A 26,700-nucleotide genomic window follows, 5' to 3' on the forward strand; every position below is an offset into this window, starting at 1 on the left:
GAACTTTGTTTGGCATTGTTTCAGTTCCATACGTGGCGTATTTAGCTTAGGCCTAATGTTGACTGTATCAGGCTACCTAGACTCCTCTGTTCAAGGGGGACAGAAGCCATAGCGATAGCAATTTAGACTAAATTTAACGAATATAGGAAAGGCATGCAAGTTCAAAACCAGGTTTACAGATGCCAATAAGCTGCATTTCCCTCCCAATTCTTTTTTTCTTTTGCATAATGACCAGTTGTGTGCACCACCTACTGACTGTAGCATTGACTGATTCACTGATTTGTGAAGTAGAGTAATCGTAACAGATCTTTTTCTTCAGGTTGGCCGCATTTTCTGTACTATTTATTTTTCTCATTTTCAGCACTGACCTTACTTGAAGGGAAAACTTAAGGCTTACAAAAACTTTGTATTTTCTGTCCTGGAGGGTATACTAAGAAGCTGGTTCAGTTGTAAAGCAGGTTAAGTTAACCTTGTGCTATAGGTAAAGCACCTAATTTTCTTAACTAAATGATGCCTGCAGGTATATCTATTAGCAGGTTTCATTTTGCCTGCACTTGGTTGGGTACATTATTTTAAGTGTATTTGACAAGTTTACCAAAATATAAAAAATGTCATTCAAACTGCATTTGCTTTGTTTTACTTTTTACTTGTACTTTTCATTACATTAGTTGAGTACATCCATTTTTACAGTAATTTCCATACTTAAGTACAAGAAGTTTCAGATACTGTAAGACTTTAACTCAAGTAACATTTCAGTCAGTGACTTCGACTTTTACCAAAGTCATATTTTGGAGAGGTACTTATACTTTTACTTGACTCTGAGATTTCAGTACTTTATACAACACTGATATTCTACACAATAAACATAACACTAGTGTTTGTTTTGGTTGGATTTACCCAGAATGCCCTGCGCTGTAGTCCACTTCCTGCTTTTGGAGCTGTCTGCGGTCCGCTTAGTGTTTGCATATGCATTGAAACCGCACCAGAGTTCACTTCAAATGAACCCAGACTGAGGTTTGTAGGACTTCACTTTTCAGGTCTTCATCAGAGTTTTATTACACATTCACAGCTCTCCAAACAAACCGGACTTTCAAACGGACTAGACTAAACAATGCTGGTGACAATGCACCCTAAAACGATCATCACACAATCTGTTGAGCACGGTGTGGGAAGTGTGATGTCTCGGACTTCTACCGTAAACTCTTCAGCGAACCAGATGTGGTAAAGCACGTTTCTACCGGAGCAGCGTCTCTGCTGACTTCATGGATAACATATGCTGAGCTGTGGGGAGTCTCTGGAGTGCAGGGAGGAAATATGTGAGCAGAAACACGAATGAGGGGAAAATAAAGCAGATTCGCTGCAGGGCTGTGATGACTGAAAGGTGTCGGTCTGCAGCTGAATCACAGACGACAGAGAGTGCAGAGAAAACGAGCCTCCGCTGTTTTTAATCACCCAGAATCAAATCAAATGGATTGATTTAACTCAAATGAGGAGAGAGAGGGAAATAAAGAGTTGATAATCTGATGGTGGAGAACAGCCAGAACATCTGGGTCCAATCTTCTGATCGGTGCCGGTAAGCTTCGTCTGTGTGCTATAAAACCAACAGATGCCTCCAGCTTCTTCTTCTCTCTGATCAGCCGCAGTGGAACAACATTCTCTGTTCTTCTATTTTTTACTCTCTTACAAACACACCCGAGGTCCGTGGGGAGACGCCATCTTCCACTCGCAGCGCAGCGCAGCAGAGCTGGGAGGGTGTTGCCTAGCAACGGTTCTCTTGGAGAAGGCCTGAGATGGCCATCTTGGATTTGGAGCATCAGATGAGAGATGCTCCAACCTTTTAAACTCATAGGCGAAGGTGAAAACCAGGAGGAAGATTTTTACACATCCAGACTTTATTTTTTATGGTTTATAAAATTCAAGAACTTTTCAAGCATTTTCAAGATACGTTTTCAAACTTTTCCAGCACCACACTGCACAAATGAACTAAAAAACTGTTTCAATTCACTATTATATTCACTATATGATCATTTATCACTGTTATTAATCATGTCCTGTGACTAGAGCTGAAATGATTAATCAGATTAATTGTGATGAATTGATCAATAAAATAATTGTCAACAAATATAGTTATCAATTAATCACAAACTGGAGTACACAGATTCAAAAAACGCCATTTACTGAAAAAACATCATACTCAGAGCTATAATTAAACCCAAACTGTACATTATATGCATACATATTACATTTAAAATAAAAACACCTTGGCAGAATACTACTGGTATGCATTTTAGTGCATTTTAAAATAAAATGCTTATTTTCCTAAAAAAAGGAATTAAATTATTTGCTTATTTGGATCTGTTAATGTATTCCTAACATTGTACAAAAGACTTAAAAGGTTAAATGAAAAATCGGTAGAATGATTTTTAATCAGTTCTTTCGATTAAACTAAAATAATTTTTAGCTACGCGTGATAGTATCTGTCTTCTACAGCAGGCAAACTAAAATAAAATAACATTTTATGTTTTGAAATGTGTTTCTCACAACTTTTACGGCTGACTGGTCTGAGAACAAAACATTGACAAAAAAATCCTTCAGCCTTGTAAACGTTGTTTATCGTAATATAAGCAACATTTAATGCAATGAAACAGATCAATAAGTCATTGTTAGAAATAATACATATTCATTACACTGAAATAATAAAAACAAATCCTGTTATAGTAAATGACGCTTAAACACAAAATAAAAAGAAAGTTACAAAATAATCTATAAATGTTACTGTGGAATATTGTCTCTGCTATTGAGCTGTTAGCATATGGCAAGTCTTCAATCAGAGGCTTCTTCAGATTTGTTGCAGTACTGACTGCTACTGGAGATCCTTCTGGATGTTATGAGTTACGACAGCTGATACTAAGGTGAAAATTGCAAATTGACATATTCTGCATGTACATAAATATTTAAGAAACTAAATATTTTGTGTTTTCTACTCAATCCTCCGCCTGCCTAACGTAGCTTTGGTTCATCATTGGTGGCAGTCAAGCAGCAAGAAGGCTTGCAAAGTGTGACAGATAATAGCAAAACAAAGCAAAGAATTGGAAATAAGAAGGTTAACATTCTGGATGGTTTGTTACCAGAAAGATGGCTGAGTGCTATCTGAAGGAAAACAGAGCTGACCGTTTGATTTTTCTCCAAAGCCACATTTCAGCTCTGGTTTTCTCCTCCTTTAAGCCCCGTTTGTTTGTTTGGTTTCCTGGAGCTCTAATACGTGCTGGAACTGCTCTGTGATTCTCGGGAACTTGACATTTATCATCCAATGTAAAAATAAATGGCTCATTATACACAGCGTCGGAGCAGAGTGTGCTGAAAATGTCACGTACTGAAAACAGGCAACACGTCTGGTCATATGGAGCGGCTTATTCAGCCAGCCTCCGACTTCTGTCCTCAGCAGCAACCAGGAGCAAATGTTTCTGAGGCCGTGTTGGGAGGAGAGAAAAATCCAAATGTTTGGAAATTCATAAGCAGAATCACTTAGATGATGGAATATCAGATACAAATCTTTCAGTGTCTAGAGATTTGATTCAATTCTGATTTATAGGATGACGATTCGATTCATTTGTAATTCAGAAACGGTCTAGAAAATCTGTCTGAATGATGAGACTGACAAGAGGAAAAGACAGTAAACAAACAAAAACATTTATTTACAACTATGAAATCTATTTTAGAGGATTGCCATGATTGTGATTCTCTGTAGAATTTTTTCTTCTATAGAATATATTCCATAAGAACAGCATGGAACCAGAAGCAGCTGCAGGATCCAGATGTGGAAGTTTGATAAAAATGAAACGAGTCGTCGGTGCGTCGCATCATCTCCATGGCGACCGGCTCACCCAGCCTCCTCTGAGCAGCTGCGTGTGTCACACTCAGCAGACCCCGGGCGGTCCCACTCACGTGTGCAGCGTCCTTTAGCTCTGCGGCCCGTCTCGACCCATCTGGGCCTGGCCGAGCCGGCGGCCCATTAACAAACACTGAACAGGAAGCAGGGCGCCCAGTTGGAGCACTGGGTCAAGGTCGTACTGTAAGGTCATCCAGTGGCGGCTTGGTCAACGCCTAGTGCTGAGTGTTGGGCTGCAGGCGGACCGGCTGCCCAGTTCTACAGAACCAGACCCAGAATGACTAGCAACACAAAAAACTGACGCCACTAATTAGCCGAATTATTTCCAGTTAGTCAGTATTACTATCCCAGTTAACCCAGTTCCACAGAGCAAAATTACTTCAACAGCACATCAACCATTTTTCAGGAAGTCATAGAATCCAGAACATCTAAAGCTCTGCTGGCCTTAAACGCCTTGGGGAAGGTCAAAGTTCATAATTAAACAGTGAGAAATAGAGGCAGAAATTTACCAGCAAACATCGTGAAGATCCTGAAGAGCCTCCAGAAATCAATTTGTTCCTCTTGTTTTCAGTTCTGCTTCCTTTTTAATCTCAATAATAAACATTTTCATTTAATCACAAGCTCTGCTGATCTCTGATTCAAATGTCTCATCATAATCAGAAACAATCAGTTGATCAGGAATGAATAAAGTCCATAAGCTGCTCTTTGTACCAAACAGAGACGCATGTTTCAGCAGGAGTGACGCCTCTCTGCTCCGCTCTCACGTTTTTCACTCTGACCCAATTAAAAGCTGCGGATCTCACAGCAACATAAACATTTATATCCTCAAACACAAGTTTCGATCATATTCACTGAATTAATTGGTTCTTAATGGGCAGAAATAGAAAACCAGTTATCCAGTACAGTAGTCACTTAAAACGATAAAAAAAATGATGTCACTACGATCATTTAGGGTTTTAACTAAAGATGGTGACTCGACTTTGATATTACAGATCAAATTGCACTGAAGTTGCAAAAATTAAAGCTTCAGATTTGACTTAGACTTGTGCTGTAGAGATTTGTACCTTGACATGAGCAATACATGAAGATGTACCGGTACCACAATATCAAAACTAGACCAAAAATAAAGGCCCAGTTATTCAGCTGCCAGTTGAAACGATAAAAACAAAATGTCGCCATGGTAATTTAGAGTTTTACTACTTGGACTTTTTATCTTTTAGGACGTGTCTTAGCCTTTTCTTTGAAAAACTTGAGACTGTTTGTTTAATTTCATTAAGACAAAGTGAGCATAAATTAGCTTGGATGTGTTATTATTTTCTGAAAGAAAATCACCAAAATCAGAATTTTTCTATTAGATCTCAAAGAAAAACAAAAGATATGATCAATCAGTAAACTATTTTTTGGATGATTAGGGTTTGATGATGGACATATTGAGGATCTAGAATCTGTTAATCTGAACCGAGGTGAGGATGTGTTCGTCTTTAAAAGCTGACAGGAAGAAACATTTCCTGCCAGACTTCTTTGTTTCTGCTGAGTGAGGCTGTGAGGTCTGGTGAAGTGACGCTGCACAAACTGGACGTAAGAAATGCAACGGCGCTCTAAAGTCGTTAAACCTCAGCAGAGCGGTCAGGCTTGTCATGGTTCTGGACCTTCTGACGGAGGACCGTCAGCAGAATCATGAGCAGTGAAGTTACACAGCCCACAGTGTGTTTGTGTGGAGTGGGGCGACGGAGACGAACGTCAGTGTAACCAGGCGGCGCAGCCAGCGCTGACAGCGTGTCCATTCTGAAAACACACCGACGCATCAGTCAGCCAGCTGTCACCAGATCAAATGCCTTCAGAAATGGAAACATGCCGCGGTTTCCTCCGCTGTCCGTTAACGGAGGAACGTTCATCCTCCGCTAACCGCTAACGGAGGAACGTTCATCCTCCGCTAACCGCTAACAGAGGAACCTTCATCCTCCGCTGTCCGCTAACGGAGGAATGTTCATCCTCCGCTAACCGCTAACAGAGGAACCCTCATCCTCCGCTAACCGCTAACGGAGGAACGTTCATCCTCCGCTAACCGCTAACAGAGGAACCTTCATCCTCCACTGTCCGCTAACGGAGGAACGTTCATCCTCCACTGTCCGCTAACGGAGAAACGTTCATCCTCCGCTAACAGCTAACGGAGGAACCTTCATCCTCCGCTGTGCGTTAACGGAGGAACCTTCATCCTCCGCTGTGCGCTAACGGAGGAACCTTCATCCTCCGCTGTCCGCTAACGGAGAAACGTTCATCCTCCGCTAACCGCTAACGGAGGAATGTTCATCCTCCGCTAACCGCTAACAGAGGAACCCTCATCCTCCGCTAACCGCTAACAGAGGAACCTTCATCCTCCACTGTCCGCTAACGGAGGAACGTTCATCCTCCACTGTCCGCTAACGGAGAAACGTTCATCCTCCGCTAACAGCTAACGGAGGAACCTTCATCCTCCGCTGTGCGTTAACGGAGGAACCTTCATCCTCCGCTGTGCGCTAACGGAGGAACCTTCATCCTCCGCTGTGCGTTAACGGAGGAACCTTCATCCTCCGCTGTGCGCTAACGGAGGAACATTGGGCCTTCGCTGTCTGCTAACGGAGGAACCTTCATCCTCCGCTGTGCGTTAACGGAGGAACCTTCATCCTCCGCTGTGCGCTAACGGAGGAACGTCGGGCCTTCGCTGTCCGCTAACGGAGGAACGTTGGGCCTCCACTGTCCGCTAACGGAGGAACCTTCATGGTCATATATCTGACCAATTTTATATTCAATGGACACTTTAGCCCAGAATAAAAAAATCTTAATATTTGAACCTGAATATTTCCATCACATAATTTAATCAAACTGAAAAATACGTCTCATGATCTAAATATACAGATGAAACCAGACGTTTACATACAGTTAATTCAGACCAAACTTCTCTTACTTTACTTCCATTTGCTAAAAGTTCATTTATTTAACATCTTCAAGACCAGAAGTTTACATACATTTCCTCAGTATTCGGCAGCGTCGCCTTTAAAATGATACAAGCTTCCCCTGACAGTTTGCTGAGTTCTGGTCCATTCCTCCTGACAGAACCAGTGGAACTGGATCAGGTTTGTAGTCTGCCTCAGTCTCAAACACCTCAGACTAATATTAAAAAGTCTAACTTTTTCAAACAGCTGTAAAATTATAATAAAAGTTGTTTATTTTGGTTAAATTTGCTTCCCAAACCCAGCAGCCTGCTGACAGAACCACGACACACAGGAAGTAATCAGGGATTATGAAAGACGCCATAAATGATCCCAGCTCCACAGAAACAGAGCTGACCTGAAACGCACCGCTGCAGGCCACATGATGAGCATCGCTGCGTCGCATGCAGGCTCACATGCGGAGCAAAGCAGGGCTGCATCTCTAACGAAGAAAACTCTCAATCTGCAGCGCTGCAGAAGGTCAGAGGTGAAACACCAGAATCACGAACAGGTTGATTATGAATGTCCAGTTATAAACTACACAGGCTGCAGGTTTCACACTTTACTGATTAAATATTAGATTATTTCTTTTTATTGTTCTGTCTGGTCTCAGTTGGTTTTCCCTGGATAAAGCTGCAGGTTTTTATGGGACAAATAAGAAAAACTTTCCAGAAGGTCTTTGAGCTTCATCACATAAAACTGGAATGGATACTTGAAGGTGTGTAGGACATGTCAGAGATCACAGTTTGGTCTGATCTGTAATGCTGCAGGAGCAAAATGCTCTGAGACGCTGAAGAATATTGACTTTTAATGGCTGGAGGTCACAGAAAGGCGCTGGAGGAGACAGGATTCAGCGGCGGAGAGTCGGCTGATTGCTCAGTTTATCTAATAAACAGGTGGAGCGCCGATTATCTGCCAGGTTGGAGTCAAACACTGTAGCTCAACCCATCAAATCTGACAGACAACCGCACCGATCTGCAGCTCTCATCTTCTACAGGCTGGAGTTTATTAGATAAAACACTAAAGTTTGTCAAAACCTGCATGCAGACAGTTGATCTGGAGGTTTCCTGTTTTAAACCCAATAAAGCTGCGTTCAGGTTGCCATGTTGGCTTAGATTAAAGTCATGTTATTATTGTGTCGTTGTGATTTTTAAGGTAATCCGCATGTATACCGGCAGCTTTCAGATTCCCTTTCACAGTCGTTTTACTTCAGTCGTATCAATCGTACAAATTCCCAATAACACACCGAAGTTTGTTATTGTGATGAAATGTTACATATTTTCCATGACTAACAGATGAGATGAGGTGATTCTGCTCTGAGTTACTAAACTGACTAATCACTTTTATTTGCCTCCTTTTCCTTTAGCTTCATAAGCAGAGACAAACTTGACCTCTATGGACATTTCAAACCAGGACTGGGCGATACGGCTTACAAATAAATCTGCCATTCTTTTTCCTCGCTTTGTTCCTTGAAAAAAGATCCAAATGAGAGAAAATATCTTTAAAAAATGGCTTTTATTTCAACCTTTCCTTCAGCGAGTTGACAAGCCGTAAAAAATGCTTTTCAAACAAGATGGCCACCCCGGGTGCACTTACATCACTCTGAAGACTCAAGGAGAGCATTGGTGAAATAAAAAAATCCATTTTAAAAAATTAAATCTTCAAAAATAGAAAATTTGATTATTGATCAAATTGATTTATCTATTTTTCAATTAGTAAAAACAGCTGTTGACAGGAAGGTTCTCCAGTAGCAGTCAGTCTTGCAACAAATCTCAAGAGGCCTCTGACTGAAAACTGTACAACTGTCTTGACATGCTAGTGGCTTAATATGTGGCAACAAGCTCTGCTAATCCTCCTCCTTTGCTTTTGCTTTTTAATTTTCTGTCTGGCTGTCTGGTTGGAGACAACCAGACAGCCAGACAGGAGGGGAAGAGACGGTTTGAACTTCCTCCTTCTCTCTCTGCTCTTTTTCAACGTTTCTGGGATTTGAAGTTGTAGTTCAGGTATTATTTGAAGTTTTTAGATACTAATCAGCTCCTTCCAGTTGTAAAAAAGTAAAAGCAAAATTTCTTCCTGTCTGCACAGCATCTAAAACCAGAAGGAATATTTGTCCGAACATCCAAAAATTCAACCCAAAAATATCAACAAAGGTCTTCAAACACAACAAATGATTGGAGTATTTTCTGTAGCAGCTGAGCTACTGTTGCCTAAATGAGGTCAGGACCAACTGGGCCGCAGGAATCCGTAGAACTGGTCGAGCCTGGAAACGCTGTGCAGGGCGCAGATCAACGACATCTGAAATATTACAATCCACACATTCCTGTGTGGTGCTAATATTATCCACCCAGAACCAAAGACAAATACAGTCTGACAGAACCTCGCTGCTTTTCAGAGTCTGTCTGATAGCTTTAATTTTTCAAAATGATTAACGATCAGATCACTGCTCTGGATTTCCTTTAGGAATCAAAACTGATAACTCAGAACGTAAACATGGGCTGGTAAAACTCCGACCGGTTTGTTCCTGCATCACTGCAGCACTGTTATTAAATCAACACCAAGAAAAGAAGAACCAGACCACCACCCAGCTCTGCTCAGCTCAGTCTGACTAAAGTTCCCACATTTTCACAGAAACCCGGAAGGCAAACTCACTAAACGTCTTCCTGACTGCAGTAAAACAGAGGAATTCTGGGAGTTTTTTATACAGGTGAGTCAATCAAGTCAAGAATCCAAGCTTTATGTGATCAGAGACAGTTTAAAAAGTGAAAAGTTTTACAGCGACTGCTCTCTCACACAGTGTGGCATCACCTCCGCTCCTGATTTAAATGATGATTTGGAACAAACTGGATTTGTAACTGTTGGCCTTTGAGAAACCTAGAAACTAGGTGTTATTATTATTGTTGACGGCTTTAGAGGTGGGCGATAAGGACTTTATCACGATATTTTGTTAGTATTCTGATAGCAAATGTGAAGAGAAGAGTTATTTACTAACTTTTTTAGCTAGTATATCGCTGTAACTGTGTGTCACAGCAGTTATAGTCCCACTAATACAAACACTGCTTTTGAAACATTCCTATTTGTAACACACTTCTTTAGCTAATGTAAGATCCTAAAAACAGCTGAATCATTTTATCTCCCCAATAACCACAAATTGGTGCATCTCTGCTTTTTTTTCTTGGTTTTGTTAAACTATAAAAGCTTTAAAATAGCTCTAGTTAGCTTTTTTATTTACTAGTAACTATAGTGTTTATTACTGATCTTTGTTTTTCTAGACATTTAGTCTAGTCATCTAGTCATAAAAGTATAAAATGTACTATTTAACTGAGTTTAAAATCACAATATCTGCTCATTGAACTCAAAGATATTCTTTCCAGTTTTGATAAACATGGAAAAAGAAGGTAATTTTATGAAAAACATCAACAACAACCCTGTTTACATCAGGAGCAACCGGCATGCTGCCCAGACAGTTTTAAAATAAAACCATTTATAATTTTTTTAAAAGTCACGGCCTTTTGGTTAATCCTCTGAAACGCTGCCCTATATTAAAACAGCTTGGTCTCATTTGGTAACCGATTGCTCAGTCTCCCTCAGAGATCAGCAGCAGAAAAAAACACCTGAGCGTCCGGACCGAGCTGGTTCTGGAGGTCCACTTCACCTCAGGAGATCTCAAAAAAAGAAGAGTCCTGATTGTGTGTCAACCTTTCCATGATAAATAATTCAGCATTCATTCCAGAGTTTGCAATAAACATATTGGAAAGATTGTTTTGTTTTTTTAGCAAAACAGCTGCAGATTTAGCTGCAGCTTGCTGTCAGGATGTTTCTCCAAAATAAAAGGAGAATTTTAGGTGAAGAATGTGAATTTCACATGAGCCGATATGAATAAAATATGTGATTCCCATTATATAAGCCGGTCAGGAAGAAAATCTGAGCTCGGATGTGGGTTCAACTCACAATCCAGGGAGAGAAGGAGCATCCTGCTCCTCACCCTCCAGCTCCGCAGGCCCAGAAAAACACGCACAGGGAGAGGACGGGGCGCCCGGAGCCGGGGAGCCTCTGTGTGCTGCGGTGTCACGCAGCGTCGCACCGCAAAGCTATTATTAAAACCGACCACACACACACACACACACACACGCCCGCACACACACACTCACGCAGTCAGTCAGTCAGGTAGGCCAGGCTGCTTGTGTCAACATCTCAAGGTCACAGCACGGCTCTGTTTTTGGATCGGAACCGGCAGAACAACGCGGTGTTTCCCTAAAAGCGGCACCGCGGCTGAGACAAAGTGCAGCGGCCCAACCCAGCAGCCGGATCCCGCTCTGCCCTCACCCTCCCCGGGCAGCACGGAGCTGCTCAGGCCGGTTCCTCCGGCTGACAAACATCTGGATGGGAGGAGCGGGAGGAAGAGGAGGAGGATGAGGCCGCAGGAATGAACGGCCGGATTCCGCTACTAGTGAACAACCGGTGAGGATGGAGATGAGATAAGGTGATGAGGATGAAGAGGAGGGAGAGAAGGAGGAAGGAGGAGGGGGGAGGTTTGCGCTCTTTTTCTCTCCCCCCATTTTCTAATTAATTCCTTACCCTCTGACAGCTCCAGCTCCAGCTCCGCCAGCCGGGCTCGGATCTCCAACGGTATCGGCGACGCCTCACGGTCCGCCATTCGGCTGGTACCGAAGAAAACAGCTCTCCGGCGGTAACAGCTACCTCCTCAGCCGCTCCTGCCTCCTCCTGGCTCGGCTCGGAGGCGGTGGGGGGAGTGCTTCTCCTTCTCCTTCTCCTCGGCGGCCCCTCCTCAGCGGAGGCGCGTAAAGACAGCGAGGCGTCGGGGTAGAACAAAGAGGATAAATCTGGGTCCGGTTTTAACGGGGGTCCGCCATGTTGCCCGCTTCCTTGGCTCGGTGAAGACCCCCTGTGGTTCGGTCGGTTCTCCTCTCTGCCGCTGCGGAGGTTCTGCTGGCGGTTGTGATGAGGATGATGAGGCTCGCGCAGCACCGCACTCGCAGCCGTTTGAAGCTTGCTGCTGTCACGTGACTGTACGGAAAGCGGTGGTGACACTCATCACCTGCAGGGGGCGCAGCGAACAACCACACCTACAGAGAGACACCGCTTCAGTTACACCTGACTGAAATACGAGATCAGCATAATTTTTATATTTCATCCACTGAATATCTACTAAATGTATCTATTAAATTAAGTTGTGATTAACTAAAAACTGTTTTAATGAAAAATGCCTAAAATTAACAAGTTAATTTTAGGCATTTTTACTGCAAAAATGTTCTTGTTTTACAAAAAATAAAACATATAATTGTAATAGTAGTGCCATTACGTCGTTTTTTTCATTTTTATGTTTCACAACATATGTTTCTAATTTTAAATTAAACCAATTGTTCTTATTAAATGATATAGTTACTTTCTTGCTTAGTTAATGACTTTAAAAAATATAGTAACATGTTTATTAAGTTTGTGGAAAAATTAATTAAAAATAATACAATAAAATAAACAATTTTGATATTTTATTAGTTGTTCATTTGATCTTTCCTTGCATTAAAATGTATTTCTTTAATGTAATATTTAACATGAAAAATAAAACAAGATATTTTTTAAAACAAAATGCTCCACTGTGTAATAAAGTTTGCATTGGGTTTTACTGACTTAGACTCTTGAAATTCGACTGTTAATTTTCTTGCTTAAAAATAATTTTAGTATTGAATTATTTCATTTAAAAATAAATTTGTTGGACTGACTTGAGAAATTTTGTTTCTTTCTCATGTCTCTTCCAAAAATGTCATTTCACGTCGATATTGCATTAAAACTATATAAATAGAGTCCTTTCAAATTAAAATAAAAACGTAAAAAGAGAGGTGAGGGAAAGTCAGACCTGGTGTCAAGATGGCCTGAAGACAGAATATGTATTTAGGAGGTGACTTGATCCGATGCACTTTATTACATTTTTGGCTGATATCTTTATGATTTTGGCCTGTTATGTCTCCATTGTGCATCTAAAACCTTTTATAACATTCCTATTTGCAGGTGACCCACTCTGCAGCAAAGCCTCTTTGGAGCACAAAGTCTCAGTAACAACATATCAGCACATGTGAGTCATCAGCCAAACTCAAACCTGTTTCATTTCCTTGAATTTATTTGATCATTTGAACCATATTTGTCAGGTGAAAAGTTCATTACAGATTCCATGAGGAAAAAACAACCGTTTCTATTTCTGTCCCCTTGATGTCAGTTTCTGCCCTCAGATGACCTGCAGCTGAAAGGGGAAATGAACTAAAACGTGATCAGTCTGAGCGCAGCCTGTGACCCGTTTTCATTACAGGACATTTACGAGTCCTGCCAGGAAAAACAGCAGCTTCCTGCATTTTAAAACTTTTACTCATTTCATGTGAAGCAGGAGAAATGTGGCGCCCTGGTTTTGACACCTGCCACTCCGTGTGCAGGTCTCCTCTGAATGCAGGTGAATGCACCTGTGGCCCGGTGGAACAACCACAGGATTTATTACTAAACCAGAATCTGTTCAGACCAAATTTGGTCATTCTGGTGTGAACTGAATTCAGAGGCGGATCCTGAAGTCATCAGTTTTATTTGAGTAAAGTGTGATGAAGTGAGCCCAGTATGGATCATTTCATTAGTATGCTGCATGCTATTCATTAGGCCGCTGATAAACAAATGCTGAGCCAAACAAAGTAATTAGAGTTGTGATGTGGCTCTACCGCCATCTGCTGGTTAAGAGAAGGAAGTAAATCTGTAAGAGGCTGAATGACTCAGAGCTTCATACAAATAAAAATCTAAACATGTTACATGTAAAGGCACTTTTTTAATATATTTCTGTTCAGTATTCTGTACATTTGTACACAACAACATATGTCACAATGGTGCCAGCTTTACATTCAAACTTCACATCAGAAAACAACATTAGTCTCTTTACAATCAAAGAAAACATTTCTTCAAGTTGAATCAGTTTGTTCTTGGACGCTCAGCGGTCAAAACTCAGCAAGTTAAATAAAGTCAACAACTAAAACAGGCCAGTTTAACAAATAAAACTGAATCTGTGTTTAAAATTAAATAAAACAGAGCAACAATAAAGAGTTGATATTCAGTACTTTCAAACATACAGGAAGGCTTTACAGATCTGGTTATTAATTGTTGGGCCTCTAAACACAGGAAAGATCCACTTCAGACTTAAAAATTCAGAATAAATAACAGAATCCTGACAGAACTTCCTGTACAGAGCCGACGGCCAAATACAATAAATCTGAAAATAATGCCTGGCTCTCATTACACTGAGCCCAACAACAAGACAAGAAACAAAACTAAAGAATTACAAAAACATTTACAGATTATTTTCAGTTCCCTGCCAAAAAATTAAAGTGTTAAAAATTTCTATTCAGCATCAGCAGTTTCTATAGTTCTAAGATTAAAAATCCTGAGCTTGTAAAGACTGGTTTCTGTTTAGCTCAGAGTTTATCTCCGTTACTTACTGATCAATCTTTATAATAAATATACAGCCAGCTATACAACTACACATTCCCATCGGACTGTTTTTGTCTCACGGCGGCAGCTGAGGCTGTTGGGATGCCTGGTACTCTGCTGAGGGGGCGGGGTCAGCCAGCGGCGCCAACGCCTCATTGGACGAAGCCTTCTGGCAGATCTCAGCGTAGCTCAGCTTCTTCAGCTCCTGAAGGAAGTGAAGAACAGGACCGGGCGTCACGAGGCGGATACGCTGACATCTTTCAATTATTTATGTACTTTTCATCTTTACATAAACCTTACACTGTTTTTAAACCAACAAATGAGTCCAGTTCAAATAGAGCTGGGTTTCCCCACTGTGATAGAGTACAACGTTTTCATGAAGTTTTCATGTGATGCGATTAATGACAACACAATGGATTAAAACCAGCAGACAAAATACACAAGAAAACAGATAAAACTATTTTAGTAACCAATTATTCTGACAATTAAAAGAAATTGAAAGAAATGTGATTTTTCACATAAGCCTTTTATACAATATTAGAAATACATTAAAAGGTGAAAATCAACAGAGTTCAATTCCTTTAAAAGTAAGAAAATAAAGTTTATGGCCTAAAATGCAGTGTCATCATTCCTTTAGTGAACGTTTGTAGAAAAAGATAAATCTGCAGATAAAAATCCTTCCAACATCAACAACAGATTTACAGAAAAAGGTTTTCATCTTAAATGCCCTGATTAGTTTAATCTTTTTAAAAGAGGTTCAGCGTATATTGGTAAGAGTTGCTAAGCAACTATTTAAGACTGTTTGACCAGTGGGCAGGCTCTGTTTTAAATAAAAGGTTAAAATGTTTAATATTGAAGTGACCTAATCAGGGAGTCACACGCTGCTGTCACAGAGCTGGTTGTGTTTTTGTCTTTGTGTTGTTAAAATGAAGCAATAGGAAACATTTTGTTCTTTTCTCCTGTTGAACTGAACCCAGATCAGCTCCAACCAGAGACAAGCACCATTAAACGACCCACATCTCCCCCTCTGGCTGATCCAGGTGATAAACGTGAGTCCTGAATGTGTCTTACTGCTGCTGGTTCCAGTGGCAGCTGGACTGGTTTGTCCTCCACCGTCGTCTCTCCGCTGTCCCCGTCTTTCCTGCACACAACAACAGAGCTGCATGTGAAGCCTCCGGTCCGGCCGCACAGCCGCAACAGCTGGATACTCACAGCAGAGACGCCGGCTGAGGCTCCACTGGAGGAAGTGATGATGATGAGGATGAGGACGATGAGTTTGAGCTGCTGCTTTTTGTCAGACTCTGAGGATTCAGACACACAGGTCAGACTGGAACTGATTCAGGTGTGGGTGTGTATGAGTGTGTGTGTTACCTTGACGCTGTCATTAGCTGCAGGCGTCGTCGCTGTGGCAACATTTGCAGTAGACAGTGGGGGGAAGCTGGACAGGCTGAGCTCCAGAGGAGGAGGAGGAGGCTGATGAAGAGGAGACAGAATGGGAGTGGTTCACTTTTCCACAGTCGTCAGTCGTCAGACTGCTGTGTTTTCTTACCTCAGAGTTCAGTTTGGGTCTCTCCAAGGATTTCTCCGTCTCCCTCCTCTTCTGGCCGAAGGTTCCCCTCCTGCTGTAACTGAGACAGAAAAACAAAAACCTGTTTTCTGCATCTCTGCAGCGAAATCCTCGTGTTGCAGAGCGTCGCTAAACTAAACTTTTCCATGTTTTGTTGCTTACTAGCCTCAAACTTCAGTGTTTTGGGGGGTTTCATGAAAGACAAAGGAAAAGCAAAGATAAACTGTGAAGTGGAAGAAAAATTTTGTGTCAACAAAAAAGAAAATCTGAAAAATGCGGTGTGCATTTGTATTCAGCCGATCTGAGTTAATACTTTGTCTACAATTACAGCTGTCAGTTTGTTAATCAGCTTCAAACATTAACATCTGAAATGTCTGCATGATCTTCAGAGTTTTCCACTCTAAACACACACAGGGCTCTGCATGCGGGGCAAAATGTTCCTACGCTGCCGGCTGCTGCTAGCTTGCTAAGGTTTGGTTAGTATTTACCAAAGAGAACAGGAAGGCCTGCTGAGGCTGAACTACAGCTGCTGAGATTCTGCAACAGGAACAGTTACATTACCTTCCCCGGTCAGAGGGGGGCACCAGAACCTGTTTGTTGGATTCTGTTCTTCCGCCCCGGCTCTGCCGGCGCAGGCCGCCCCTCAGCCGGCCCCGCCGGGCCCTCAGGGAGGGAGAGGAGTACTGGTCTGCAGACAGCTGCTCTGACGGCTGGTAGAGGTCCGGGTGGTGGGTCTGCCAGCGGTCTCCACAGCTCAGCATCCTGGAGCCCCTCCTGCAAGTAGAGACCATAATCAGCTCCAACCCGGTCCAAACTGCACAGAACCAGCTCAGACCCGGTCCAAACTACACAGAACCGACTCAGACCCGGTCCAAACTGCACAGAACCGACTCAGACCCGGTGCATTAAAGGAGCAGTATTATGTAGTTTCCAGGCACGCAGCACCATTTTATAGCACAATCAAGTTACTATGTTACCTAAAGTTGTCATAATCCTGTATATATCAAATATCACTTAAAAGAAATTTAACATTGTAATTAAACGCCATAAAATTGGGCCTCTGTCTCTTTAAGAATCTCATATCCTTTCTGAAGCTCCGCCTACAGGAAGAACATGCAACATGGCTCCTCTATTAACCCTTTAACAGCATTTTTACCAGCGTTGCTCTGAGTAGCTCCTACAGTGAGCTTAGCAGTTCCAACAGGTGTTTGCTAATTTTGGCAGGCTAGTCTGAAGGAGCTGAGTGGGAGAGAGTTGCTCTGTGAAGTGGAAGGGGAGGAGGTTTGCCTCAAAGGCGGAGCTAGGTCCAGCTGCTAAATGGTTGCCATGGAGATTAAAGGATTTCTCAAATATGAATGAACGAATTGAGGCTTCTGTTTTTGAAGGAGAGAGTATTATTAGAAGATGTAGAGCTGATAAAAGTGGATTTTTTTTTTTACACTGGCCCTTTAAGAATGACATCAGCGTGGCGGTCGTACCTCTGTCTGTGAGCTGCGTGCGGCTTGAAGGTAGAAGCTGCTGGAAACTCGTTCATCAAGTTGTTCATCAGCAGCTCAGGCTGCAGAGAGAATCAGAGTTTATGACTGAAACACTGAGTAGGACGGATCAGGTCCGGGTCAGGAAACCCGGTTCTGCTCTCACCTCCACATTCTCCTGGTACTGGGCCGAGGTGGCGGGCCATGCCTCATTGTTCTGGTCAAACATCTGCTGAGGGAGGCAGGACGGGTTGAACGTGGTGGGGGGGAAGTAGGAGCTGTAGCGGCTGCTGCACTGGTCCAACTGGACGGGCCTGTAGCCGTTCTTGGGGGCGAAGGAGGCAATAGCCATGGTCTTAGCTTTGATCCGGGCCATGATGGGCTTCCCCTTAAACACCCGGACCTCCTCTCTCAGGTACCTGTAGGCCTGAAGGACCGGCCATGTTACTCTGTCACATCCCACACACTGATAGGATTATAATCTGACAGAAATACAGCCAAGCTGCTGGAGCACAAAATCTGCTGGAGGCAGCAGAAGACCTGAGACTGGGGTCAAAGTTCACCTTCCAGCAGGGTGACCACCCTGAACATGCAGCATGGTTCTGGTTCTGGTGTGTTGTACGAACAGCTCAGTTTATAACTAAATCACTACTGCAGTGCTGAAGCTCTGCAGAGGCCTGATGATGAACCAGATCTGGACCACTGGAGCTCAGATCAAAGTAGACTCATGTCAGAATGGCCCAGTCAAAGCCCAGATTTAAGTAAGAATGATGATATTGGATCAATTTAATTGATTTTTTTTAAAGAAAACATCAAACAGAGAAGCAAAGAACAAAACCTCTGGTAAGGCTTCCCAGTGTGGTTTCTGCTGTTGGCTGTAAATGTCCAGGCTGAACCTTCAGCGGCCAGCCCGGCGTCTGATAACGGATAACAACAACTTCAAGTTCATAACAGGAAACAGGAAGATAACTGAATGTTTTCAATATCATTTCCATTTTAAAGCTTTAATAACCAAATATTAGTCATACTATGAATACCAGTATCTATTTCACTCCTGCAACATGAATCTGAAGGTAAAGGAGGGAGCATAGAGCTGCTATACATAGAATGTGTCATTAGTTCATTCTTATTATTCATGTCTGAGCTTAGTTGGACTGATGTCCATCCAAACTGACTAGAGTCTGTTGTGAAAAGCTGAGACCAAACATGGTTCTGAATGGAGGCTGAATACCAACACGACACACTTTTCAGATTTTGGTTAGTTGGTGGCATTCAGGCTTTTTCTTGTATTTCCTGGCAGATCTTTGTGGTTGACATCAACCTGTTAGTGTCTTTGATAGCTGGATCAGTGACTGGCTCTCCAGCAGCATTGTGGTTTGAAACTCAGGTAAGACTTTGATAGGAGCTGTTGTACCTGCTGAGCGTCAGCCTCTGACTGAAAAGTGAGGAACCAGTTGTCGTTGTTGACGACCTCACAGCTCAGGACTTTGGGCAGGTTCTCTCCTTCGAACAGAGCCTCCACCTCCTGCAGAGAACATCAGAGGGTAAAGCCTGCAGAGAGCAGCAGGCGGATCAGTGCAGCAGCGGGACTCACCTCTGCAGGCGTGGTGCCAGGAATCTCCCGCAAGATCACAACGCAGCGGTTCTGCCTGGGCCGGACTTTCTGCCCGCACGGGGCCACCTGGACCAGAGGCATGGCTGCCAACCAGAGAGCAGGACGTTAGAGCTCAATTATTCTGGTGATTAAAGTTTTTTAGAATAAAATATTGATGTGTTAGTGGGAGCTAAAACACGGAGCCACATTTGAGGATGTCGGAGATGAGCTCCAGGTCTGTGGTGAGGTTCTTGATGCCGTCCAGGCTGGCCAGTGTGGCGATGGAGACGTACTGGTCGTTGTCCATCTGGGACTTAAGGTACAGGTCGCTGCTCAGATAATCCCTGAGAAGGAGAGCAGGAAAGGCTGACGGAGAGGTTAGATCCAGAAAACAGCAAAACGCACATTTCTCTGTACTCAGAGACACATGGAGGGTAAACACGGCGGGTAAAGGAGCTTTCTGCTGCACCAGCCGCTGTGGTTCCAGATGTTACCTGGTCAGGCAGGACTCCAGAGCTCTGCTCAGTTCCTCTCGGATCTCATCTGGAAACAGAGCAGATGTTTTCAGTCTGACAGTGTGACAAGTGTTGCTGCTGCGTGATTCCAGCTCCTACCTGTAACCGGAGGATCAGAAGTCTCTCCGTTCACCGCCAGAGCTTCAGGCGTTTGAGTCAGATACTCGGCCTCCGCCAGGTCCACGTTCCCTTCAAACTCTGACACGAATCCTGATGGGATGGCGATAGGGGAAGGTGAGGTAAAGAGGACAGCGTGATGCGGTGAAGAGGCGGGACCCTGGGCTCACCTTCCTGGTGGTTCAGGTTGTCGGGGAGCTGCAGCCACGGCTGCTGCAGCTGCTGGTAGTCCGGGTCGGGGATGTGGAAGCTCGGGTTGGGATCGTTCCATACTTCAGCTTCAGGGTTGAGACACGGAGCAGAAGCAGCTTCCTGAAACAAACAACATTTAACTCTAAAACACATTTAGACTTCCTGGTGGTGTGAGCAGACAGGAAACAGATCCACATCCTAATGAATGTTCTGAGCCCAGTTTACACCGCTCTGGTTCAGCATGTTGAGCCACTTCTTGGATTAACAACAGCTTAACTAGTTCATCAAACCCTTAACTAGTTCTCAGTTCACTCAGGTTCACTGAATCTGTTCATGTTCAGAGTTCACTAGGTAAATGAGTCATGCCAACAGGTTTATTTCTTGTTTTTACCAGAAACTGTTAAAGATTCCCAGTTCCAGACTGGAAACCAGAGGCAGAAACCAGTCTGTTGATCAGATCGTGTTCAGCTGCTTTTAACTCTGTGGTTTAATGGTTTTATCTTGTGTGATTTTAGTTATCATATTATACTTTATTGTTTCTACAAGATTATATAAGAAAAAGTTCTTTATTGTCTGTAGAAAACTTTGATCAAGAGAAAATTGCTTTTAAATGTGAAGGATAAAGAAACACTGAATGATCGTTTCATATAAACTCTATTCTAATTTAGCCAAATTCTAATTAAAACTGAAATTTGCCCACAGAATGTTTCACTTTATAGAATGAAATAAATGGAAACCCCTAAAACATTCTGCTAAAACTTGCCTGTTTTTCAAACGTAAACACTTCCACATATTTTCACTTAAAAATGTCATTCAAACTTGGAATTGTCTTAACGCCTTTTGGTTACTTCTGTATGTTCCAGCTTTTTTATGCTTTTTACTATTTTCATAAAATTCCTCTTCAATTTTTTGGTCATATTATTGTCAGATGTCACATTTTCAATGGAATCCAATTACAAAGTTCTTCAGCTGCTAGAGCAAAAATTTTTATGGTCTCTGAACAAATTCTGTTAACTCAATTTTCACTCTTTCTACATGTATTATGCATCAAATGTAAGAATTTTGTCTGACTTTAGAAAATACAAGTCCCTCACTTATGTGGGACTTGCAGTTTTCTGGCAAACTGTCCCAAACGCTGAAGCGTCAACTCATCAGGAATAAGAAAATCCAATACAGGAGACACGAAAATCAGCAAAGTGCAGCTGTATTGTGACATGTTTTCATAACGTCATATTACCTTCTAAATGATGTGACAGAGACACATGAACCTGGTCTGGTTTTCTCCTCAGACCTTCCTGACTTTCACAATTCAATCATTTTTTCTTACCAATTAATATTTTGCCATGAATCTTCTTTACTCCAAAGTTCCAAATCTGTTTTACACTAAAACACCTCAGATTGAAAAGTTGCTAAATCATAATTTGTACATCACAGCTAGACAGATTATGATGCACACATGAAACACAGCATGGCTGTTCACTGATTCTTCTCAGTGCTCAGTTCAGGTTCATCGTGTAGAAAACAGCGCTGTTAGGGTCAAAGGTCAGCACAATCATCTGAATGTAACGAAAACCATGACTCCAAATTAACTCCAGTCTGGTTTATCAATTAAACCTAATCTCTTGAAACTGTGTGTGTACATGTGAATAATAACCCATTTGTTGTGTCAAACCTAGAACATTCCAGATGTTTTCCTTCCAGTGTGTGTGTGTGTGTGTGTGTGTGTGTGTGTGTGTGTGTGTGTGTGTGTGTGTGTGTGTGTGTGTGTGTGTGTGTGTGTGTGTGTGTGAGACATGGAGCAGTAGAGCTGGAGCCAGACTTACAGCCTGGGAGCCGCTGGTGTGCCAGTCCCAGACGCAGGGCCCCTGGGGCGTCGCTGTGCTGTAGGGGAAGGCCCCCAGCAGGGCCATGGAGGGCTGCAGCTCTGACACCAGGGCCGGGATCTGCTCCTCATCCTCGCCCTTCGTCCTGTCCACCTCCGACGCGCCCTGGGCCAGAGCATCGGGGTTCTGGTCCGGGCTCAGCCGGATCCAGGGCTGGGGGTACAGGCGGCAGACGGACGCCTCGGCCAGCTCTCCCAGCAGCTCCGACACCATGTCCCTGATCCCGCCCTCCTTCTCCTCCTCCTCCTCCTCCTCCTCTTCCTCAGTGGCTGGAACTTCCTGGTTCAGGAAGTGAATCTCGTAGGACGGAGTGGAGGCATAAACATCAATCTGATCCGGGTCCACTGGCACCGAACCAGAACTCTCCTGGCAGCTAGCATCAGTAACCATCCAGTCTGAGTAACCGGGGGCAACGGGGAGTGAACTCTTCATCTTCTCCATGTTGTTTCTGTCTGAGGAAGAGTCAAAGGTCCGATCCGGTTTGGGGGGGGGTCTCTGACCCGCTGGAGTAAACCCGTCAGACGGCGCCTCCTCGTGTGAGGAAGAGGAGGAAACAGGAGAGGAAGGTGGCGGCCCAGAGCGGCTGGGAGGATGGTGGCTTATACCTTCATGGTTCTGAGGTCCAATCCGGTCCCAGCCCTGTGGTTCTGGTTCCTGTACACCAGAGGCAGCATCGCCGGCCTCTGCAAGGCTTCTCTGAATGATGACCTCTGACCCCTGCTCAGCTTCATCACAGAGCTCTGCCTTAGTGTTTCCTGTCGGCTCTTTGGTTTCCTGATGAAAGGAGTCTGACCCAGGAGCCAGCGGGGTGGGGTTCTGACCACGTCGGGTCGGGGTCGCTGTAGCATTGCTGACCCTGCAGATGACCTCTGTGTGGCATAGTCGGAGGGTCGGTCCCTCCAGCAGACAAAGGTCATCTTCGTCTTCCTCCTGGAGCAGCATTTGGACCTGGACGGTCTTCGGACCTGGACGGTTCTGGACTTCTTGCCCAGCTCTGAACCCAGACCCATCACTGCTTAGCTCTGCTTCTTTCTTCCTTAAGCGGATGTTTTCTTCTTCTGTGGCGGCGCCGGGGTCCTTCGGCTGATGGCTGTCCACTGTGGATGCCTGAGGGTCCTCGCCGCTCACGGCGGCCTCACCCTTTTGATTTAACACTCCGTCCTTCTCCAGAACTGAGCCAGGATCCAGTTTGTCAGCAGAGACCACTTCCTGGTCATGTGACCAGGCTATACCTGTGTGGGCATGGTCCCTGAACATGCTGGCCTCTGATTGGCTGGAGGGTGTGCCGGGCAGAGCCGTCTGGGTCCAGCTGGGCTCCAGCTCCTCGGCTCCGATGGGACAGATGCTGAAGAAGCTGCGGTGCGTTGCTGCAGCATTGAGCAGGAATCCTGCTGCGTCCTGGAGGCCCGATTGGGGACCCGGCTCTGGCCCTCCCTGCTCGCCGTGCTCCGGCGCCCCGCTGCACCCCGCGGCCCGGTGCGCGGCGGTCTCCAGAGTCTCCGGACCGAGCGGACTCTGGGTGGACACCTCCATGTAGGGAGGCGTCCCGCGGCCGGAGCTGGCCTCCCGCGTCCCAGCAGCCATTGCTCTGGTATCTGTGTGTGTGTTTGTGGTGATGAAGGCCTCTGGGCTCTTCTGGGGCCGCTGCGGTTCCGCCTCACCGCCAGACAGAGCCACCTGGGTGCGGTCCGGGTCGGGTCGGGGCCGGTCCTGTTCCCTGGCCGGCTCCTGGTCCTCCAGGCGGGCGCTGTGGGCCACGGCCTCAGCCTGCCTCCTGACCTGCTCCGTCAGCGTGCTGAGCCCGTCCTGGAGGGGTGCCGATAACAGAACGCTCCTCTCAGTCTGCGGCTCGGGGCCGAGCTCCTTACTAAAGCAGCAGCCCATCTTCTCCGGCCTGGAGGGAGAGTAAAACACAAGTCTGCTACGGCCGCACTCACCAAGAGCCACACAACATGAGAGTAACACAGCAGCTGCTCCTCGCCGCCGCCGGCCCGCATGCGGGAACAGGAACGCTCCCCCCTCCGGCCCCGCCGGCCTTCCCAGAATAGCTGGAGTGAGGGGCTCACATGTCCCTGCCACTCAACCCAGGGAGGGTGGTCTATGTGTTTGAATTAGGGCACAGACTGAGAGGAGTCACATGATCCAGCAGCCCACCAATCACTGAGCTGGGTTCTTCCAGGAAATCCCCCCCCTCCCCACTCCAGGTCCTTCCCTTCTCAACCTGCCATGTGTGAGAATAATCTGCTCATGGAGGATCCTTCTTTTATTTTTTGATTTTATTCATTAGCTTTATTTGTTAGGGACAAACACACAATAACATAAACAACCTGAATGAAGCTGCAGTCCCACGCCTGAATCATGATGCTAATAGCACAAGCTAATGTGCAAAACTTCGCCCTAGATGGGTTTTCTAGTGAAATAGCAATAATAATGTAAAATAATAGAACATGATATTAACAAAACATGCAAAAACATACACATAACACAAAGACATGAAAAACAATTGGTATGGATACAATGCTGTTTTTGACAAAGTCAGAGTTTTGTTTTGTTTGTTTTTTGAATATATTGAATTATGAGTCAGGCGGCTCTAGAAACATGACAGAAAGCTGCAGTGTCAGCTAGAGTTCCTTTAATAATCACAAGTAGAGTGCAATAGTGAACTGGAAGGAAAACTGTTTTACAACAAAAACCCTGAAAACGTGTCATGTGTCTGTGGCCCCCTCTGAACACCGATGGGCCCTCTGAGGTGGATTTACCTGGTAAACACAGTAATAACCAGGAACCAGCTCTCCGAGCGTCAGCTGCACCTCTAGATCAGCTGGGTAGAACGGATTCACTTCTGACGTCATGGAGGACGTCGGCTCAATGGGACGAGTGCTGCTGCTGCTGGTCGCCACGGAGACTGTTGGGGGGGAGCAGAGCAGTAGTTAGCCAACTCAGCATGGATCTGAACTCAAAATGAGACGTCAGGTTGGGTCAACAATAAAATAGCCAAAAAAGACAAAACAAAAACAAAAGAATCAAGCTACAATGGCCCAGTCAAAGTCCAGACCTCAACCTTAATGAGATACCAGTGAAAACTTTTTCTCTTTTCTAGACCAATGGAAAAATAAATTACACTTAAATTTTTGTATTTTTTACAAGTAATCAAATTAAGTTTATACAATTAAATATGTTAAGTTTATTAAGTTATCATTTTAAACAACATAAATAAATTTAGTTTGAAAATTTTTATTTGATTACATGTAAGAAATTAAGTTTGTTTTTTTAAGATGGAGCTCCTTTTTCTTTTTTTCAGTGAACGCACCAAACCTGAGAACTTCCAGCTCACCACAAAACAGGAAATCTTTGGATAAAGTGAAAAACCGGCAAGCAGAGATAAAGACCTGCTGGGTGATTCTCTGCTCTTTGCCAGCCAATGAGCCGATGTGCTGCAGGACGACGATCTGGACCGTTTTCTGGCCCAGATTGTCGTCCTATTGTAACAGTCATTATACTGCTTGGTTCCTAGACATGAGTAGATATCACCCCAAGGGGGCGCCTATTCCCTTTTTCTTTTGTTGTACTATTGTACAGAGTAAGAACTCGTCTTCCATGTGGTGTACAGTAGAGGAGATCATCGGTGATGATGAGGTGCAGAGCGGTGAATTATCGTTTCTTTTCTCATGTATGAGACTGTAATGTTAGTACCGTGGAGACCTGGCTTTACATGGACGAAGTGAGAATAAAGCGACAGTGTGGAAAACTTCAACAGTGCGTCCTGCTGTTCTGGGTTAGAGTGGCTAACCACCATTGCTAACTCCTTCTCCAACCTCTCACCGCACCGTCACAATTGGCGCCCGAACATATTTTGGACCTTTCCCTCCTGGATACCGATTCAGCTTTGGACTAGAGGTGATTGTTTACAAGTTCCTTGTGGATGTCTGTTTCACGGGGTGGATACAGTTTCTGAGCGGAGTACGTCGCGATCAGTGTTAAAGTTTGCTGGAGGCATTCATTGCCCGCATATCGCTGGACGTCGTGATGAGCTGTCCCCGTCGGATTTATTCCCTGAAAGCTGTGCGTCTGCTAGTCTGCTGAAGAGGAGGATATGTTTAAATGACAAGACCACCGCATATTAACTAAATTAACTCATGATTGCTGAAGGACTGGGTGAGTTTTGTGGATTATTTTTCAGTGGAGCTCAGTCATACGGACTACTTTATGGATTTTGACTTGTTGACTTGCGGAAGCATACGGACAGACTGTGCTGCACAAATAACGCAGCAGTGGCAGCGGAGAGCAAGACATCCCCGTGAGCTCGTTTGTTTCTCTGTTTAAGAAGATATATTTTATATTTGGACATTTTCTCGCCTACGAGCCCTACTGTCAGTGCTGACAAAAAAATAAATAAAAGCAAAACGAACTGAACATAAAGAACACAAACGATTTTGTTCACAGTCCTGAGTGTTTTTGGTGTGAATATTGCATTTTTTTTGGACTCTACCATAAAGGTTAAAGAAACAAAAATGGCATTTGAACCAGATTTTTCTGTTTTTGACTCTGACATGGATATTGACTCTCTTCAATTTATACCGCCACATCAGAGAGCTCCAGACCTCTGTCAGCAGGTACAAGAATTAAAAGATGATGTCAAGCAGCTGAGGGATGTCCTCCAAAACACATTGTCCCTGCAGCAGAAAATGCTGAATCATCTAGATAAGGTTAATTCCTGTGAGTCTAGTGGACCTCCTGCACAACAGTCTCCTGCAGCTCCTGTGGCCACCTCAACGCCATATGTGCCTCCTGTGAATATCAGTGCGAGGCATTCCAATGACACATGTCCTTATCCTGAAACTCAGAGGGACCTGCATAGCTCTTTCCTACAGACTCATTCAGCTGAGCTAACCAACACCACAAGAGTGATTGCTGCTGCACTACATCACGCCAAGCTGGAACCGCCAGTATTCGCTGGGGATGGTGAAGTGCAGGCAGAGGACTGGCTACAGGCTGTGTCAGCATACAAGTCCACTCTGAATTTAAC

General features: G+C 44.1%; 2 protein-coding genes across 5 annotated transcripts in view; both read right to left on the reverse strand.

Annotated features, from left to right (window-relative positions):
• LOC111606237 (disco-interacting protein 2 homolog C-like) overlaps positions 1 to 11,533 on the reverse strand; it is a 61,602-nt gene extending 50,069 nt beyond the window's left edge. For all 4 annotated transcript variants that reach the window (XM_023326445.1, XM_023326444.1, XM_023326443.1 and 1 more), the window contains exon 1: positions 11,434 to 11,533. In XM_023326445.1, the coding sequence (XP_023182213.1) occupies positions 11,434 to 11,512 (79 nt within the window). In that variant the 5' untranslated portion in view covers positions 11,513 to 11,533. The remainder of the gene's footprint in view (positions 1 to 11,433) is intronic.
• A 2,122-nt stretch (positions 11,534 to 13,655) lies between these two features.
• Positions 13,656 to 23,698, reverse strand: LOC111606141. Its single transcript, XM_023325866.1, has 15 exons — positions 21,615 to 23,698; positions 19,770 to 19,911; positions 19,582 to 19,692; positions 19,462 to 19,510; positions 19,175 to 19,311; positions 18,968 to 19,071; positions 18,788 to 18,898; positions 17,540 to 17,800; positions 17,377 to 17,456; positions 16,460 to 16,672; positions 15,881 to 15,959; positions 15,703 to 15,804; positions 15,544 to 15,632; positions 15,403 to 15,472; positions 13,656 to 14,536 (listed from the first exon to the last, which is right to left on the reverse strand). The coding sequence occupies exons 1-15, from the start codon at positions 23,556 to 23,558 to the stop codon at positions 14,408 to 14,410; spliced, it is 3,621 nt and encodes a 1,206-aa protein (XP_023181634.1). The 5' UTR covers positions 23,559 to 23,698; the 3' UTR covers positions 13,656 to 14,407.
• Between the last annotated feature and the right edge of the window lie 3,002 nt (positions 23,699 to 26,700).

The sequence above is a fragment of the Xiphophorus maculatus genome, chromosome 21 (assembly GCF_002775205.1).
Source record: "Xiphophorus maculatus strain JP 163 A chromosome 21, X_maculatus-5.0-male, whole genome shotgun sequence".
Lineage (NCBI taxonomy): Eukaryota > Metazoa > Chordata > Actinopteri > Cyprinodontiformes > Poeciliidae > Xiphophorus > Xiphophorus maculatus.

Excerpts from the sequence above, each read along its gene's own strand:
- LOC111606141 (XM_023325866.1), bottom strand. The coding sequence starts at position 23,558 with ATGGGCTGCTGCTTTAGTAAGGAGCTCGGCCCCGAGCCGCAGACTGAG. Across the intron at positions 19,693-19,769 it reads CAACCTGAACCACCAGGAAG|GATTCGTGTCAGAGTTTGAA; the intron begins GTGAGCCCAGGG and ends CCATCCCATCAG. Across the intron at positions 14,537-15,402 it reads TGCCACTGGAACCAGCAGCA|GAGCTGAAGAAGCTGAGCTA; the intron begins GTAAGACACATT and ends CACTTCCTTCAG.